This window comes from Bos grunniens, chromosome 22, assembly GCF_055505025.1.
Source record: "Bos grunniens cultivar Pamir isolate PY7600 chromosome 22, Bosgru_T2T1.0, whole genome shotgun sequence".
Taxonomy (NCBI): domain Eukaryota; kingdom Metazoa; phylum Chordata; class Mammalia; order Artiodactyla; family Bovidae; genus Bos; species Bos grunniens.
The window spans coordinates 7,733,162-7,749,973 of record NC_141186.1 but is presented as its reverse complement, the minus strand read 5'-3'; the positions used below and the strand labels follow the sequence as shown (position 1 = coordinate 7,749,973).

The following is a 16,812-nucleotide window of genomic DNA, read 5'->3' as shown; positions in this document are numbered from 1 at the left end:
GGCTTTCTCTAGCTGCAGAGAGTCGGGGCTACTCTGTAGTTGCGGTTCACGGGCTTCCCATTACAGTGGCTACTCTTGTTGCGGAGCACAGGCGTTAGGCACACGAGCTCCAGTACTTGCAGCACGCAGGTCCTACAACATGGGCTCAGATGCTGTGCACAGGCTTAATTGCTCTGCAGCATGTGCACTCTTCCCAGAAAAGGGATGAAACCCATGTCTCCTCTATTATCAGGTGGATTTGTTATCACTGAGCCACCAGGGAAGCCCCCCAAATAACTTTTAAACTAATTTTAAAAACAATTACAGGGAATTCCCTAGCAGTCCAGTAGTTAGGACTCTGTGTTTCCACTGCAGGGGGCATGGGTTCAATCCCTCATTGGGGAACTAAGACCCCACATGCTGTGAGGCGAGGTCAAAAAAAAAAGATACAGGAAGTGACACAAAACAAATGAATGACTAGGTGGCGAGTACTCCTGTAACCACCCTCTAGTTCAAGAAACAAAATTTCGGGGGCCCTTCCCCCCATTTCAGGCCCTCACTCTCATAAGTAATTATTATTCTTTATTATTACTACTTTATTTATTTATTTGGCTGTGCTGGGTTTTAGTTGTGGCATGTAAGCTCTTAGTTGCAGCATGTACTGCTGTGGGAACTAGTTCCCTGACCAGGGATCGAACCCTGGCCCCCTGCATTGGAAACTCAGAGTCTTAGCCACTGGACTACCAGTGGTTACTACCTGTTACTACCAGTGGTTACTACCTGTAACCACTAATTTTGTCTTTGATAACCATCACTCTCATTGTTAAAAACCAGACTAAGTTTGAAAAAGGTCTGCAAATTGTAAAAAAAATAGTGCTAAAGAAAAAAAATTGTATACTTGCTAAAGTGGTAAGGAAGATTTTCTTCAAGATTTTTGTCATAACAGTCAATTCTACTGCCACAGGTGGAGAGGGATGGGTCTCAATTCTAACTACAGCAAAGAGAGCTGAGGATTTATAGCCAGCAGAGTTAGGGGCTTGTGGATGGAAAATTGTAAGAGGAGGTCTCAAGGGATTTTTGCTAGTGAAGTCGCTCAGTCGTGTTCAACTCTTTGCGACCCTGTAGACTGTAGCCCACCAGGCTCCTCCGTCCATGGGATTCTCCAGGCAAGAATACTGGAGTGGGTTGCCATTTCCTTCTCCAGGAAGGGTAGGTCAAAGAGTTAGATGTCAAGAGAGGTGGGGTGGGGATGAGGAACTTGATCAGATACCAAGAACTGGGGGATTATTCCCAAACTGATTTAGCAGGATTCTTTGCTAAGAATTTTTTTTTTTTTTTGCTAATTTGCTAAGACTGGACAATTCTGGGCAGGCAAGGACAGGTCAGGCACAGAAGGCCAAGATCCAGGTCTAGAAGAGTCTAGAAGAGTCTCTAGTCAGAGAAGCCTAATTAAAGTTTAGTCAAGGAGTCTATCAATAAACCATAATTTTGGTGGGGGGGGGTGCTCGCAGTTTGGCTTGTGGGGTCTTAGTTCCCCTACCAGGGATCGAATCCTGGGACCACCAGGGAATTCGCTAACCCTATACTGTTATTGTTAACCTCAAGTCTCAAGTTAACAATATGGGCTTCCCTAGTGGTTCGGAGAAGGAAATGGCAACCCACTCCAGTATTCTTGCCTGGAGAATCCCAGGGATGGGGGAGCCTGGTGGGCTGCCATCTATGGGGTTGCACAGAGTCGGAAACGACTGAAGCGACTTAGCAGCAGTAGCAGCAGTGGGCTCAGTGTTAAAGAATCTGCCTGCAATGTAGGAGGTTCGGGTTCCATCCCTGGGTGGGGAAGATTCCCTGGAGAGGGAAATGGCAACCCAGTCCAGTTTCCTTGCCTGGGAAATCCCGTGGACAGAGAAGCCTGGTGGGCTACAGTCCCTGCTGTCACAAAGACTCGGACATGACTTAGCGACTAAACCATTAGCAAGTTAATACATTTAACATGAGTGATTTTTGTAGTGTTGGGGCCAGTGTGAGGAAAGAAGGAGAGACTCCATTTTAAAGCCTGTCATCTGTCTTAAAGACAGGATGTAAATAACTGGGCCTGAACCCTGCCCAAGAATGAGAAGACCATTGCTAATAAAAACCAGGTCTCCTGGAGACTTCGCTCCATACAGATGGCAAACGGAGACTGTAGTTAAAGTCAGGCTGCCCCTGTTAGATTAACCATGGAGATATCCCCCCTTGATGTATAAGCATTGTTCCCCACATTTAACCTTAATTGTTTGTTCTCCTAGCACCTACTTGTTGTAAAACTCAGTCCTATACAACAAAGAGGTTGCTAACATGTAACCACTCACGGTGGGGGTTGGGGGGGGGGGAGATGGTTATAAAACCCGGCCTCTGGGAACCATCGAAGTCCTTGTTGGGAACTGATTCCCTTGGACCTGCTGGCAGTAATAAACGGTACTCCACATCGTCTTGTGTTTTGTGATTCCGGATTCCACAACAGTAGAATGTTAATCGTAACTCAATAAAGCTGGAAAATATATATACATATATATATTTGAAAGCGATTTCCCTAAAGGCACCTTCCTCTGAGACTCAGTTTTGATTAAAGTTGATTAAAGTGCAGTGATGCAAAGGGGGGATTTGCAGAGAGTTTTGGCAACCAGGTAGGAAAAGACAACTTTAGGTTCAGATCTAGGGGTAACCAGCAGTCCTGGACACAACTGAAGCGACTTGGCCGCAGCAGCAGCAGTCCTGGACTGGTTAACTCACAGTAGAGTCTCCCTTTCCCCAAGTGTAGAAAAGAGATCATACTAGATATTGCACGGCCACTTGACAGATCTGCTTGCATCACAGGGATGTTGAGTGGCTTAAGTGCAAAACTGAAAGATGGGAGCTGTTGGTACTTCTATCTCTCAAAACCCAGCATGAAATAAAAATTCCGCAGACCCGGGTGCCTTGAGGGTTGCCTGGAATTCCCGAAGATTTTGCCACAGTTGAACCACATCTCTTAATGTATCAGTAACCTGGAAGAATGGTTCTCAAGCTTTGCGTGCTGTCAGAATGACCTGGAGGGGTAAAAATAGATTTCTGGACCCTATTCCTAGGGTTATCTCTTGGGCGAGGACTCGTTATTTCCCATTCTAACACGTACCAGATAGAAGATTGGATCAGGGACCACACTTGGCGGACCCCTGGTTGTTTTCCAGACTGCCCCTATGAAAGGCTGAGGATCCATCTAGTCACTTAGGTTTAACTGCTCCGTTTCTGTCGTGTCCAGGAAGCCGGGGAGCAAGGAGACCCTTGTTAAAGTCCAAACCGGAGGTGCGTTATCAAGCCGCTGACAGCGAGTACTCCTGAGTCTTTGCAAAAGGTTCCTCCCTCAGGCGGAGGCCCGCCGAGGTCAGATAACACTGCCCTGCAGTCACGCGGCCGCGTGTGGCCCCAGGCTCTCGGCTACCCTGGCTCCGGGCTCCGCGGCTGCGGCGGCGGGGCGGGGCGCGGGGCGGAGGCGGCGTGGGGCGGGACCAGGCCCCCGGTCCTCGGTCAAGTGACACCGAACGGCTGCCCTGGCTGACTGCAGAGCCGGGAGGCCCGACAGTGGACATGCCGGGGGTCGTTCGCCTCCTCGCTCTGCTGCTGGTGCCGCTGCTGCTGGGCTCTGCGCGTGGTTTGCACGTAAGTCCACAGGACCCCCGCGCACAAATGATGAATCGGGAAAACGCTGGCGGGGAACCGGGCTGGGGCTGCGGCCACCTGGGTCCCCACAGGGCGGAGGTCCCGGGACCCCCGAGGCACGCCCGGGCCCGCCCGGCTACCGGGGAAGCTCAGGCAGTGGGCCGGCCCTCCCGTCGGAGGCGGGCCGGGCGGGGCGCTCGTCCTTACCAGTAGCTCTGTCGCTTGTGAGTTCCGCTCCTGCCGCCTCTGTCGCCGAAAGCCACTTCCTTATCGATGCAACCAAAGGCTGAGATGAGGTGCTTTCCAGCTTTGCGGGTTTCCGGGAGTAGGATTCTGAGTAGCGCGCGTTCTTGGAGGGCGCCGGAGGCTCGGTCTTGGCGCTCCTCTCTTGCCTGCGCTCTGTGGAGCGCTCCGGAAGGAGAATAGTGGGGTCACGAGAGGCCCCAGCAATGGGAACATTGGATCAATTACCTTCGGGGTGTTCTCTTTGAGGACGTCTCTTGCCCGTCTCGCTACTTCCCTCCGCCTACTTTTAAGGCTTGGATTTTTCAGAGCTTCAGCGTTTGACGGTGGGCGAGGGGCAGGCTGCAGGTGGCCGCCAGCGTTGCTGGAGGGAGGTCTGGCCGGGCGAGCTGTGTGCTGGGCGGGGACGCGGGAGGCGGGGAGCTGGGGGGAGAGTCGTGCACGATTGCGGGAGAAGGACAGCCTCAGTCTACCCGGCAGAGCTAAGGTAGGGGCCTAGGGAACTCGGGATCGCTCCTGTACAGGTCAGCATCCTGGCCTTGGAAAGGTGGGGGTGGGGAGATCTGAGCTGGGAGGTGAGAGTGGGGACTTGAAACGGGCGCCTTTCTCTCTACACTTTCTGGGAACTAATTTTGGTTCCTCCGGAGTTCCGGTGGGCTGAGTCTGGGGCTTGTTTTATAACTAGAAGCTGGTGAACTTGGCTTGCAAATTACACCTTCTGATAAGAGGCTTTTTATAAAGTGCCTAGAGCAGAAAAAAGAAAAAAAGGCCTACATTTATCTAAAAGCAAGGTTGAGAATTTTACTTGGAAAACAACTGCTGAAAATATTTTCGTTTTGGGTCTTATTGGGAAAAGGTCACCTCAAATGAATATTTGCTAACCTTTGTCTATCCAGGTCTGTAGTTCCCTTGCAGTTTTTTGTCTGGGAGCCAGCCAGCTATGAGAACCAACAAGGAGACTGGCTCCACCCCAGGAATCTTTATGTCAGTTGCCTCAGTTCCCTTCTTGGCCTACAGCTGAAAAAAAATACCAGCAGACTAGCTTTCCATGGCTTCCTGGTTTACACTTTAGAACAGCGGTTCTCAAACTGTGACTGTCCTAGAAGTTAGAACATTTAAAACTATATGTTAATAAACAATATATATATATATATTTTTTTTTAAATAAGTTGTTCTCTCCAGTTTTTAGGGCACAAAGTGACATTGTACATTTTGCAAATCTCTCATGTGTTTTTTTTTTTGATATTAGACTTTGTTTTCTTCAAACTTTAAATTTTTTATTTTGTATTGAGGATAGCTGATTAACAATGTTGTGGTAGTTTCAGGTGGACAGCAAAGGGACTCAGCCATATGTATACTTGTATCCATTCATGTCTGTCTTAATAGAGGACTGTTGAATGCTCGTAGCTACTTCTGCATTCAGTTTTGCCATATCACATGTCATGTAACCTCTGGAAACTTCACTGTACACTCATGAGAGAATGGTTATGGCTTAGTACTGTTTTTGAAAACAGTCAGGGGACACCCCCCTCCTTCCCCCCCAACCCCAACAGCCAAAGGGTCTCCCTGGACCACACTTTGAGAACCACTGATTTAGAATAATGTTTTTCTTATTATAAAAGTTCATATACATGTTGTGGAAATACTTGAAAGATGCAGAGAACTGTAAGAAAGTGACACTGCCCATCCTGTTACAAGATGTATTTGTAGTTCACTGATATAGTGTGCAGCTGACTGGTACTTGAGTGGCTTGGGTTCAAGGCTGGTTGGGCAGATGTAAGTGGCCTTCAGGTTTTGACAGGGGACAAGAAAGCTCTCATATCCCACAAAGCTGACGCCGGTTCCTGGTTGCAGGAGGAGCTGACCTGGAAACCTGTCCTTGGCCACTGTCCTATCTAAGGAACTCACCTTCCAGAGCTCACCCGCACAGAGCTGGCGGGGTATCCTCTTAGGAGCTGAGGCAATGGCGATCTTCAGGCAGCTGTCCCTGGGCGCAAAGGCCGCCCTGGCTGCCGGCACTGTCTTCGTGTCCATGATTGTCTCCCGGTCCTACCTGGCGGAGAGCTTGGAGTTCAGGGCCTGGCGATGCCTGTTCCGCCTGCAGCTCGCCCTGTTTGTCAACTCGCTCATGCTGCTCGGCTCCATCTACATCTGGCGTAGCACCGTCAGCAATCTCAGGCATTCCCCGGCTGCAGAGTCAGCCTGCTTCCAGCTCTGGAAGATGGTCGTCGCTGCCTTCCTGGCCCTAGCGCATTCCAGCTTCTTCACCATGATCTTTCTAGTGGCCGAGGAGCCCTATCTCTTTTCCCTGGTTGCCTACACCTGCCTCGGGGCGTATGTCATCATGCTCTGCTTCCTCTGTGTCCTCAGCGGCATGGAGCAGGCCTACCAGCTCCTGGCCTGGCGTGCCGGCAGGGCGGTGGGCAGCCTTGACAAGACAAGGAAGCTGGCCCTCCGGCCGGCACTGGCAGTAATGGTAACCACTGTGCTCAGCGTGGTGGGGCTGCTGAACGCCGCCCAGCCCCCAGCGGTGACCACTGTGGAGGTGCCCGTGCATCGGCTGCCCCCCTCCATGAACAGCCTCAAGATCGTGCTCCTCTCGGACATCCACCTGGGTCCCACGGTGGGCAGGACCAAGATGGACATGTTCGTAAGGATGGTGAACACGCTGGAGCCGGACGTCACGGTGATCGTGGGCGACCTGTGCGATTCTGAAGCCTCTGTCCTGCGCACGGCCGTGGCTCCTCTGGGCCAGCTGCGTTCACGCCTGGGCACCTACTTCGTCACGGGCAATCATGAGTACTACACGTCAGATGTCAGCAACTGGTTTGCACTGCTGATGTCCCTGAACGTTCAGCCCCTCCACAATGAGAACGTGAGGATTTCTGCTACCGGGGCCCACCGGGAGGACGACGACTGGATCTGCCTGGCTGGGGTGGATGACATCGAAGCGAACATCCTGCACTACACTGGCCATGGCATGGACCTGGAGAAGGCCCTGGAGGGCTGCAGCCCAGACCACCCCACCATCCTGCTAGCTCACCAGCCCCTGGCTGCTAAGAGAGCCCTCCAGGCCCGGCCAGATATTAACCTGATCCTTTCTGGGCACACACATGCTGGGCAGATCTTCCCCTTGAACGTGGCAGCCTATCTCCTGAACCCCTTCTTTGCTGGTCTCTACCAGGTGGCCGAGACTACATTTGTATATGTGAGCCCAGGCACGGCCTATTATGGGATACCCATGCGTCTGGGCAGCAGGGCAGAAATTACCCAGCTCATCCTGCAGGCGGCTCCCTGACCCCACCCCTGTCTGCCCCCCAAGCGCCTGCCTCCTCATCGCCCTTGTCCTCTGTCCCCATCCCTCTGCAGAGCAGGCCGTCCATCTACCCCTCCCCCCAGCCTCCCCTGCCAACCCACACTTGTCACAAGACTGGCTGGCACTGTGATCTGTGCTGGGGCTACCTGGCAAGTCCAGGGAGGTTAACTCTGCAGATGACCACCTGCTTTTTCATACGCATTTGTGAGGCCACTAAATAACGTGTAAGGACGGACATCTGTTTTCCAAATGATGTGGAGTAAGCCCTCCTCCTCTGCAAAACTCACAAGGATGCCCTGAAAACAGGGGTTGCTGAATAGGGATGTCCCTGGCAAGTGGAATAGGGAAGGGATTCTTCGTGTTCTAAAAGTCTTTTGGACTTAAGCAGTTTCCAGAAATCAGTGATCCTGAGCTTTCTGGGGAAGGGGCAGTGGGGCTAGGTAATCTGGGAGAGCAGGCAAGATGGAGGCCCCTCTGGCTGCTGGAGAAGAGGGTTTACTTTTCCCCCTGGGTTCTATCAGAGTCACCTTTACTGAGAGCATCAGCCAAACCGTCCGGAATACAGGCTTCCTCCTGTTCCTCTGGGCCTTGGTTGATGCTGTCTAACTGGCTGCTGGACCTTTGGGCTTGGGGGTGGAGTGGAAGGATGTGAGCACTGCGAGATGGGGTCATAGTGCTGCTGCCTAGAATTCAGAGGGTGTTTGCCAACCTTGACTCCATTTGTATTACAACACTTGGATGGGGTGATTAGGGACAGGCAACTCGCCCTTGCTGAGAGATGAGGACACTAAAGCAAAGGGAAGTTAGGGCACTGGCAACCCTGCAGGGGTCGTGGGAGATTCCGGGCTGAGAGCCAGGTTTCTGCCTCCCAACAGAAGTATTCTTCCCACTGCCTGTATCCTTACAGGTGAGAACAGGGTTCAAACACAAGTAACAATGTAACGAGAAGGGCCTGGAACCTGATGTCCTTTCCAAGTGCTCTCTTTGAGGCTGATTTCAGTTCATCATAACTACATGGGCCCTGAAGGGGGGTTAGACAGTTTCAATGTAGGGCAACTATTACACGGGAGGGGCAGCCAGGAAACTGAAGACCACACCCTCCACCCCAGGTTGGGGTTAGAAATGGAGGTTCGCGCCCTCCCAATGGGGAGGTTGAGGCTTGCATGGGGAGTGGCAGGGGCCTTTCCTCCCTGGGGATCCTGCCTTTGGGATGCTGGTCTATCCTTCCTCGCCAGCTGACCCCATCAGAGTTATCCTTGCGCTCTGGTCATGGAACCAGATGGCCATCTCTGTGCTGGATCCACAGAAAAAGAGTCAGGGGTCAATAAGTCAGGAGCAGCCCTGACCCCACTGGCTGGCCTCTGTGCCAGAGGCAGGGGACCTTGTGACCCCGGGCTAGCAATAAATCCTAATAAAAAAGGCCTCACTGGGAATCTTTCTGTGACCTCTGACCGGGGTGGGGTGGGGCTCCTCACCTTCCTGCTCACTTGTCAGGCAGCATTGGGCAAACTTGACGTCACTGAGCCTCAGTTTCCCTCACCCTGAGATGGGGATAATTACTGTATGTACCTCAAGATTGTTTTGAGGGGAGGGTATTAAAACGTGGTGCAAAAAACAAAAACAAAAAAACACGTGGTGCAGCAGTTGCCAGGGCTCAGTCACAAGGAAGCACTTGATGTTGCCAATTTTAAAACATCCCATGGGGTGTGCAGTGATACTGTTGGTACCAGGTGCCCAGAGAACGGTGGAGCAGCCACTCCTAGGGAATGGGAGTGGGTACCATGCCCAGTGGTTTGTCAGAGCAGCAACTGCTGGCATTGCTTTCCTCTGCCTCTCTGCTTGTTTTTTGTCTCCCTATTGGGAGGGAGGCAGGGCCTGGCCAGGGCATTTCTCCATTTTCCCAGGCAAGTGTCAATTGCCTCTGTTCTTGGTCAGTGGAACCTTGGGGGATCCTGGAGATCACCTCCCTTGTTTCCAGGCAGCCAAGTTTAAAATGCATCTTTGCGTGGAGATTTCAGTGGTTTCCTTACTATTTACCCCCTTGTGTTTAATCGTTCTTACAGTCAGGAGTATGTTTGGAGTAAAACTTATCTACAACCAAGGAAGGGACCCTGGAGAGCCTTTCTTTGAACACATTTTGCAGATGGTGGGGTCGTGGGAGGGAGAAGTGCTTTGCCCTGGGCAGTGCCCAGCTCAGCTCAAGTTCTCTGACTCCCCTCTCCGTGGCACCACTCAAGCTCCCCACCTCTCCCTGTCTCAGAAAGGCCGCTCCTCCAAAGCCTCTCACCCCCTCGTGCCTGACCCCAGTTGGGGTCCCTGGCTCTCTGACTCCCGGGTTTGGATCCCCCAGTCTGTGTTAGTTGTGCCATTTGTCTTCCGTCTTACGATGCAACAGGCCGTGTGCGTCTCTCCTGCTCCAACAAGTATTATTCCATTGGTTTCTTAACTGGGGATCTTTCCTTCCAGTGCCTGAGCTGGCTGGAATTTACTTGCGTCAGTCCTGTTTTTCATCTTGCAGCTTTGTCTCTTCTCTTCCCCTTGAGTGCCTGTACTTTTTGGTCCTGTGCCCTGGCATCCTTATTCTGAGGTCCTTGGTTGACTGATTCCTGTCTTAACAGAAACAGTACAGGTCCGTCTTCTGTGCCCAAGGAATAGTCAGCAACACCTTCTCACGCTTGGTTTGTGTTCCTTGATTTTATGGGGGAAGCTTTCCGAGCAGAAATTTCTCCATTTCTGTTCAGATATGATCTGTGGAGAGGCATGTGTGGCCTCTCTCCACGGCCCCCGGGTGCCTATGTTCCCCCGTTCTTTGCTCATTTACCTTCTTTGATTTATTTATTGCCAGGGGAGGCCAGGGGAGGTGGTGAGAAACATTTACTTGAAGCTTGAAAAGGCTTTCAATTTCATTCTAGTTTTTTTTTTTTTAATATATCTGTTAAATGCAAGTTAAACAAAAAACTTTCTAAAAATTAACAGTAGCATGTGTAGTATGATGCTATTGTTGGAAAATCTCAGTACATTTATCCTACTGCTGTTTATTCCAAACATCCATCCATCCAACTATCTGTTTCCCCTCTTATTTTGTTTATTCTTTTTAAAGTCTTTTACTGGGAAAATTTGAAAGTATAAAGTAGAGAAAACAGCAACTGAGTTTCTATGTGCCCATCACCCAGCTTCAACACTTGTGACTATTCCCCTGTTCTTTCTCATCTGCCCCAGCCCCACACTCTTTGTTTTTGTCTGGAGTATATTAAGACAAATCTTAGAAAATGTGATTTCACCCTAAAATACTTCAGTATGAATCAATTTTTAAAAAGCATATCCATTCTTGAATATTGTCTAATAGTTAGGAGACTTGGGGCTAGAAGCTATAATAGGTCTTCTACCTCTTAATAAGAGTGTTTTTTTCCACTATCTGAGGATTAAGTAGCTATATCTATTATAGGTTAAGTATAGGATTCAAATGCAGTTAACTGGATAAGGATTAGTTTTCAGGTTTTTTCTGATCATTTCAATTGTCTTTTGTGTGTGTGATTTAAAAAAACACGTAAGATAAAGTTTATCATCTTAGTGATTTTTTAAGTGTACAGTTCAGTGGTGTTAAGTATATTCACATCGATGTACAACAGCTCTTCAGAGCTTTTTCATCTGCAGATCTAACACTCTGTACCCATTAAACAACAATGCCCCTACCCACCCCCAGCTCCGGGTAACTCCTGCTTCACATTCTGTTTCTATGAATTTGACTACTCTGGGTACCTCCTATAAGCAGAATGATACATTATTTGTCTTTTGTTTCTCTTGGCATAATGTCCTCAGGGTGCATCCATATTGTAGCATGTGCCAAGACTTGCTTCCTAAGGCGGAATAATGTTGCAATGTATCTACCACATTTTGTTTACTTGTGGACAGCTGGATCACTCTCACCCCTTGCCTGTTGTGAATAGTGCTACTTGAACATGGGTGTGCAGATGTCTCTTTGAGACCCTGCTCTCTCTTCTTTTGGATATATACCCAGAAATGGCATTGCTGGGTCATGTAGTAGTCCTATTTTTCACGTTTTGAAGAAGTTCCATTCCGCTTTCCATAGCAACTGGCCCACTTGGCAGTCCCACCAGCAGTACGGTGTTCCCATTCCTCTGCATCCTCACCCAAATGTATCATCTGTGTTTGTTTCTGATGGTAGTATGAGATGCAAACTCACTGTGGGTGTTGATTTGCATTTCTCTGATGACTCGTAATGTTGAGCATGTTTTCATATGCTTGTTGGCTATTTGCATAGCATCTTTAGAGAAATGTCTATTCAGGTCTTTTGCCCACTGTAAGTCATAGTATTTGATTTTTTTGTTTGTTTGTTTTTGAGTTACAGGCCTTTATATATTCTGGATATAAACTGCTTACCAGATATATGATTTTCAAATATTATCTCCCATAAACTCACTTTTAACTGTATTGATTGTATCCCTTGATGTGAAAAAGTTTTTAAGTTTTGTATTCTATTTGTCTATTTTGATTTTGTTGCCTATGCTATGGTATCATATTCAAGCAGTCACTGCCAATCCCAATATCATAAAGTTTCCCCCATGGTTTTATGTTTTTTTTTTTTTGAGGAGTTTTAATTGTTAGGTTTTATGTTTAGGTATTTCATCTGTTTTGAGTTGTTTTTGTATATGGCGTAAAGTAAGGATCCAGTTTTATTCTTCTGCTTGTGGATATCCAGTTTCCCCAAAACTTTGTTTAAGAGATTGTCCTTTCCCCAGGGTAGTCTGGGCTCCCTTGTTGATGACCAGGTGAGCATATACATGACAGTTTATTTCACGCCCCTCTATTCTATTCCAGTTGTCTATTTGTCTGTCTTTATATCAGTAACTCATTGTTTTTATTATTATACTTTTGTAATATCTTTCAAAATCAGTAAGTATGAGTCTTACCAGTGTTCTTCTTTTCCAAAATTGTCTTAGCAATTTGGGGCTCCTTGAAATTCCATATGAACTTGAGGATGAATTTTTCCATTTCTGCAAAGAATGCTGTTGATGTTTTGACAGAGATTACGCTGACTCCGTAGAGCACATTGGGTAATACGGACATTTTAACAGTACTAAGTCTCCTGACCCATTAACACGGGATGTCTTTCCCTTTGTGTGAGTCTGTGTAAATCTCAGTAGTGTTTTGTAGTTTTCAGTGTATGAGTCTTTCACCTCCTTTGTTAGGTTTATTCCCAAGCATTTTATTCTTTTTGATCCCATTTTTATTAGAATTGCTTAATTTCCTTTTTGGATTGTTCTTGTCAATGTATAGAAATGCAGCTGATTTTTGTATGTTGATTTTATATTCTGCAACTTTGTTGAATTCATTTATTAGTTCTAATAATTGTTTGTGTATGGGGGTTGGGGGAGACTCTTTAGGGTGTTCTACATGTAAGATCGTGTCATCTGTGAACAGAGATAATTTTACTTTTTCCTTTCCAATTGAATGTCTTTTTTTTCTTTTTCTTGCCTTGTTGCTCTGGCTAGGACTTCCATTAGCAGCATAGTTTAAGTGTTTTATCATGAAAAGGTATGCTGCTGCTGCTGCTAAGTCGCTTCAGTCGTGTCCGACTCTGTGCGACCCCATAGACAGCAGCCCACCAGGCTCCCCTGTCCTTGGGATTCTCCAGGCAAGAACACTGGAGTGGGTTGCCATTTCCTTCTCCATGAAAAGGTATAGAATCTTGCTAAATAGATTTTTACCTCAACTGAAGCAATCATGTTTTTGTTCTTCAACCTGTTAATGTGGTGCAACCCATTGATTTTCATATGTTGAATCACTCTTGTGTTCTGAGTCCCATTTGGTTATGATATACTGATATAAAGAGTTGCTAAGGGAAACCCCTCGCAGTCTAGTAATTAGGACTTGGCGGTTTCACTTCTGAGGGTGCCAGTTCAACCCCTTATCAGGCAACTGAGATCCCACAAGCCAAGTGGTGCAGCCAAAGAGAAAGAAAAAGAGTTGCGGAATTTAGTTTGCTGATATTTGCTGAGGATTTTTGCATCAGTATTAACCAAGGATATGGATATTGGCCTGTAGTTTTCTTTTTTCTGTTATGTCCTATCTAGCATTGATATCAGGATTATGCTGTTCTCATAGGGTGAATTTAAAAGTGTTCCCTCCAAAAAATAAAAAATAAAAATAAAAAAAATAAAAGTGTTCCCTCCTCTTTAATTTTTTGAATAGTTTCGGGAGGATTGGCATTATTATTCTTTAAATGTTTGGTAGAATTCCCTAGCTCAGTTGGTAAAGAATCCACCTGCAATGCAGGAGACCCAGGTTCAATTCCTGGGTCAGAAAGATCCACTGGAGAAGGGATAGGCTACCCACTCCAGTATTCTCGGGCTTCCCTTGTGGCTCAGCTGGTAAAGAATCTGCCCGCAATGCAAGAGACCCGGGTTCGATTCCTGGGTTGGGAAGATTCCCCTGGAGAAGGGAAAGGCTACCCACTCCAGTATTCTGGTCTGGAGAATTCCATGGACTGTATAGTTCATGGGGTCACAAAGAGTTGGACACAATTGATTGACTTTCACTTTCAGAGCATCAGGTTCTTGGTTTTTCTTTGAGATTTTCAATACTGGTTCAGTCTCTTTACTAGTTATTGGTCTGTTCACATTTTTTATTTCTTCCTGATTCGGTCTATGTAGGTTGTATGTTTCTTGGTAGGTTGTATTGTTACACAATTTATAGCCATACAGTTGTTCATAATAGTCTCGTAATCCTTTTGATTTCTGTAGCATCTGTTGTAGTATTTTTTCTTTCATTTCTAATTTTGAGTTTTATCTCTTTTTTCTTAATCTAGCTAAAGATTTGTCCATTTTGTTGATCTTTTTAAAAGATGAACTCTTATTTTCATTGATTTTTTTTTTCTATTCTCTATTTCACTTAAAAAGTGAAAGTGTTAGTTGCTCAGTTGTGTCTGACTCTTTGCGACCCAATGAACTGTAGCCTGCCAGGCTCCCCTGTCCTTGGAATTCTCCAGGCAAGAATACTGCAGTGGGTTGCCATTTCCTTCTCCAGGGGATCTTCTTGACCCAGGGATCGAACCTGGGTCTTCTGCTTTGCAGGCAGATTCTTTACTGCCTGAGCCACTTATCCCTACATTAATTTGCAGTATTTCTTCCCTTCTGTTAGCTTGAGGTTTAGTTTTTCCCTTTGATTTCTTGAGGAATTGTGTCACTTTATAATTCTTTTGTTTGAATCAGGAGGTAAAAAAAAGGTCTATATATGATATATTTCATAAGTCTCTCTAAGTCTTTAAGATATCTTCTCTTCTTATTTTGTGTCATTTATTTATTCAAGTTATCTGGATTTATATCTTGGTATTTCCTACATTTTGGATTTGTGGTGGTGTTTGACATGTACTATCCTTCATATTTTCTGTAAACAGATAGAGGTGGACATCTATTAAAGTTAGAGCTACAAGCTGGACAGATTCACGTTCAACTTTTGCCCTTTTTGGTAGGAAGACGCCACTGTTTTCGGTGAGGCTGAGGTTGATCAGGTGTTGTCAGCTTGGCCCCACCACCAGAAAGTTGCACATCATCTTTTCATCTAAGGTTTCAGGAATCACTGATGATTGTTGCCTGAAGTCATTAGTCTAATAGAGACTGTAAAATGGTGATTTTTTAAGTTTGATACATTTAATACAGAATTTAGTAGGCCAGAATACCAAGTAGGCTTTCTAGGAATAATTAGTTGGCTTTAATGTATTCAAGAGACAATGGAAGCTTCTTTTACCTCAGTTCTATATTTTGAAGGCATTTTTGTGGCACTTAGAAATATAATCCTGGGAATTCCCTGGCAGTCCAGTGGTTAAGACTCTGAGCTCTTGCTCCAGAGCCCAGGTTCAATCTCTGATTGGGGAACTAAGATCCCACAAGCCACACAGTGTGACCAAAAGGAGGTATAATTCGGCCATCAGCCCCCAAAATGAGGATTTTTAATCACATCATTTCTTCTGTATTTACTAGCTATGGTTTGTCTACAAAGAATTCTCTTCATCAGTTTTTTGGTTATTCTGAAAAAGTCTGTAGCAAAGGCGAGAGAGATGCTGATTCTTCCCCTTCAGTCTTCAGTTTTCAGGATAATGAACTGATACCCCAGCAAACTTCGAGGATGACCAAAACGCTTTTCTTTTGTGTGAGAGGGAGTATGCTGAATTTGGCTATTTTTACATGTCTGAAGTGTTTCAATCCAGAGAAATCTTAAATCTTTTGCTGCTCAAAATAGCCCATGTTCAGCCAGTAGGAGCCCTTTCAAATTGGCTTGTATGTAATTTTGTTGTTGATAATAGTTATTGATTGGTTTAGGGCTATTTTGTATATATTCTACCCAGACTTGGATTAAGTAATTTCTTAAGGAGCCCTGGGTTCTTTTAATGGGAAATATTTAGAGACTGTAATTTAAGGGACTAGATGAGCTAAGTGCTACCAGCTATTGTCATTTCTAAGCTGTTTCTGTGGCTACTGCTGGGAAATAAATTTTTTTTTTTATAAAAAGGAAAACGCAGTTTTATGTTCGTAGCAAAATTGAGTGGAAGGTAAGAGATTTTCTGGTTATAGGATTTTTAAGTAACTTTCTTTGATTTTTTTTTTTTTTTGTGTGTGTGTAGTAAAGTTTTATTCCCAAGGAGTTATGAAATGGTCAAAGAGACCGAAAAGTTTGACCGAGAAAGGAGAGTTCGGTCCACACGCTTTGCCCATTTCTGGTCGGTTCCTGAAGGAGACATTGGGTGCCTCTTGGCATTGGCAGGTCCGTATAACGCCCCGACAGGTTTCTGCCATAAGCCCTATGAGATCACCGTAGAACTGCAGAGCAGAGCTCCTTACTTGTTTCACGCAGGGCGTGCCATTCATTCACACAAGCACACGGTAGAGTTAGTAAAGCATAGCAGAAAATGTGTAGTAAAGTTTTATTAAAGTATAAAGGAGATAGAGAAAGCTTCTGACATAGGCATCAGAAGGGGGCAGAAAGAGTACCCCCTTTCTTTGATTTTATATTTGCTTCTATTTTATATTGAAAATTTTGGTTCCTAACAACGCAATATAATTACATATGTATCATATTGTGTATTTTATGAATTCAAAATAGTCATGAAATGTTAATAGGATGAAATCTACTGGATGCAGGTTTGTTTGTTTTAATGCAGCTCAAGATATATTTTTATCCTTAGTTAAAATACTATTTCAAATTGACTTGATTCTTTTCCTCTGTGGAAAGTTAGGTCTGTTTTTAACTATTAAAAATTATTGTATATTTTTTAATTTTTAAATTTTATTTAAAATTAATGAAATGTGCACTTCCCTCTTCTCTGAGAGGAGCGGGTAGAATTAAATCTGTAAATGTCTGTGAGTCCTGGAGGATAGGGAACTGATCCTCAACTGTGCTCATTTCTTTTCTATTCTGCCATTTTTCCTTTCTCTTCCACTGAAATGTATTCTTTCTATCCATGGTCATTTGGAAGGCTGAACAAAAATCTGTTTGAAATAAGACAGGCATAAATAAATAAAATGAGTAAATACATAAGCTGTAGCAGATCATTCACAGATTCCTCCAGATCCATATTGGTT

The 16,812-nt window shown here is 45.8% G+C and overlaps 3 protein-coding genes across 7 annotated transcripts in view; 2 read left to right on the top strand and 1 right to left on the bottom strand.

Annotated features, from left to right (window-relative positions):
- The window catches only part of CRTAP (cartilage associated protein), a 50,057-nt gene extending 45,783 nt beyond the window's left edge, over positions 1–4,274 (bottom strand). Inside the window, exon 1 of one of the 2 annotated variants that reach the window (XM_086365690.1) lies at positions 3,862–4,274. The gene's annotated coding sequence lies outside the window, so the exon portion shown is untranslated. Of the gene's footprint in view, positions 1–3,130; positions 3,396–3,861 lie in introns of those variants that run through there. The other variant, XM_086365692.1, reaches the window with a different exon arrangement.
- Positions 3,514–10,910, top strand: TMPPE (transmembrane protein with metallophosphoesterase domain). Of its 3 annotated transcripts, none has more exons than XM_086365686.1 (2): positions 3,514–3,654; positions 5,752–10,910. In XM_086365686.1, the coding sequence occupies exon 2, from the start codon at positions 5,861–5,863 to the stop codon at positions 7,193–7,195; it is 1,335 nt and encodes a 444-aa protein (XP_086221812.1). In that variant the 5' UTR covers positions 3,514–3,654; positions 5,752–5,860; the 3' UTR covers positions 7,196–10,910. The 3 variants fall into 3 exon arrangements, with proteins under 3 accessions (XP_086221812.1, XP_086221813.1, XP_086221814.1); XM_086365687.1 differs by lacking the exon at positions 3,514–3,654 and adding an exon at positions 3,844–3,950; XM_086365688.1 differs by lacking the exon at positions 3,514–3,654 and adding an exon at positions 4,252–4,384.
- Positions 3,514–16,812, top strand: part of GLB1 (galactosidase beta 1) — a 103,558-nt gene continuing 90,259 nt past the window's right edge. Inside the window, exon 1 of one of the 2 annotated variants that reach the window (XM_086365684.1) lies at positions 3,514–3,654. In XM_086365684.1, the coding sequence (XP_086221810.1) occupies positions 3,583–3,654 (72 nt within the window). In that variant the 5' untranslated portion in view covers positions 3,514–3,582. Of the gene's footprint in view, positions 3,655–3,826; positions 3,951–16,812 lie in introns of those variants that run through there. The other variant, XM_086365685.1, reaches the window with a different exon arrangement.

Excerpts from the sequence above, each read along its gene's own strand:
- TMPPE (XM_086365686.1), top strand. The coding sequence starts at position 5,861 with ATGGCGATCTTCAGGCAGCTGTCCCTGGGCGCAAAGGCCGCCCTGGCT.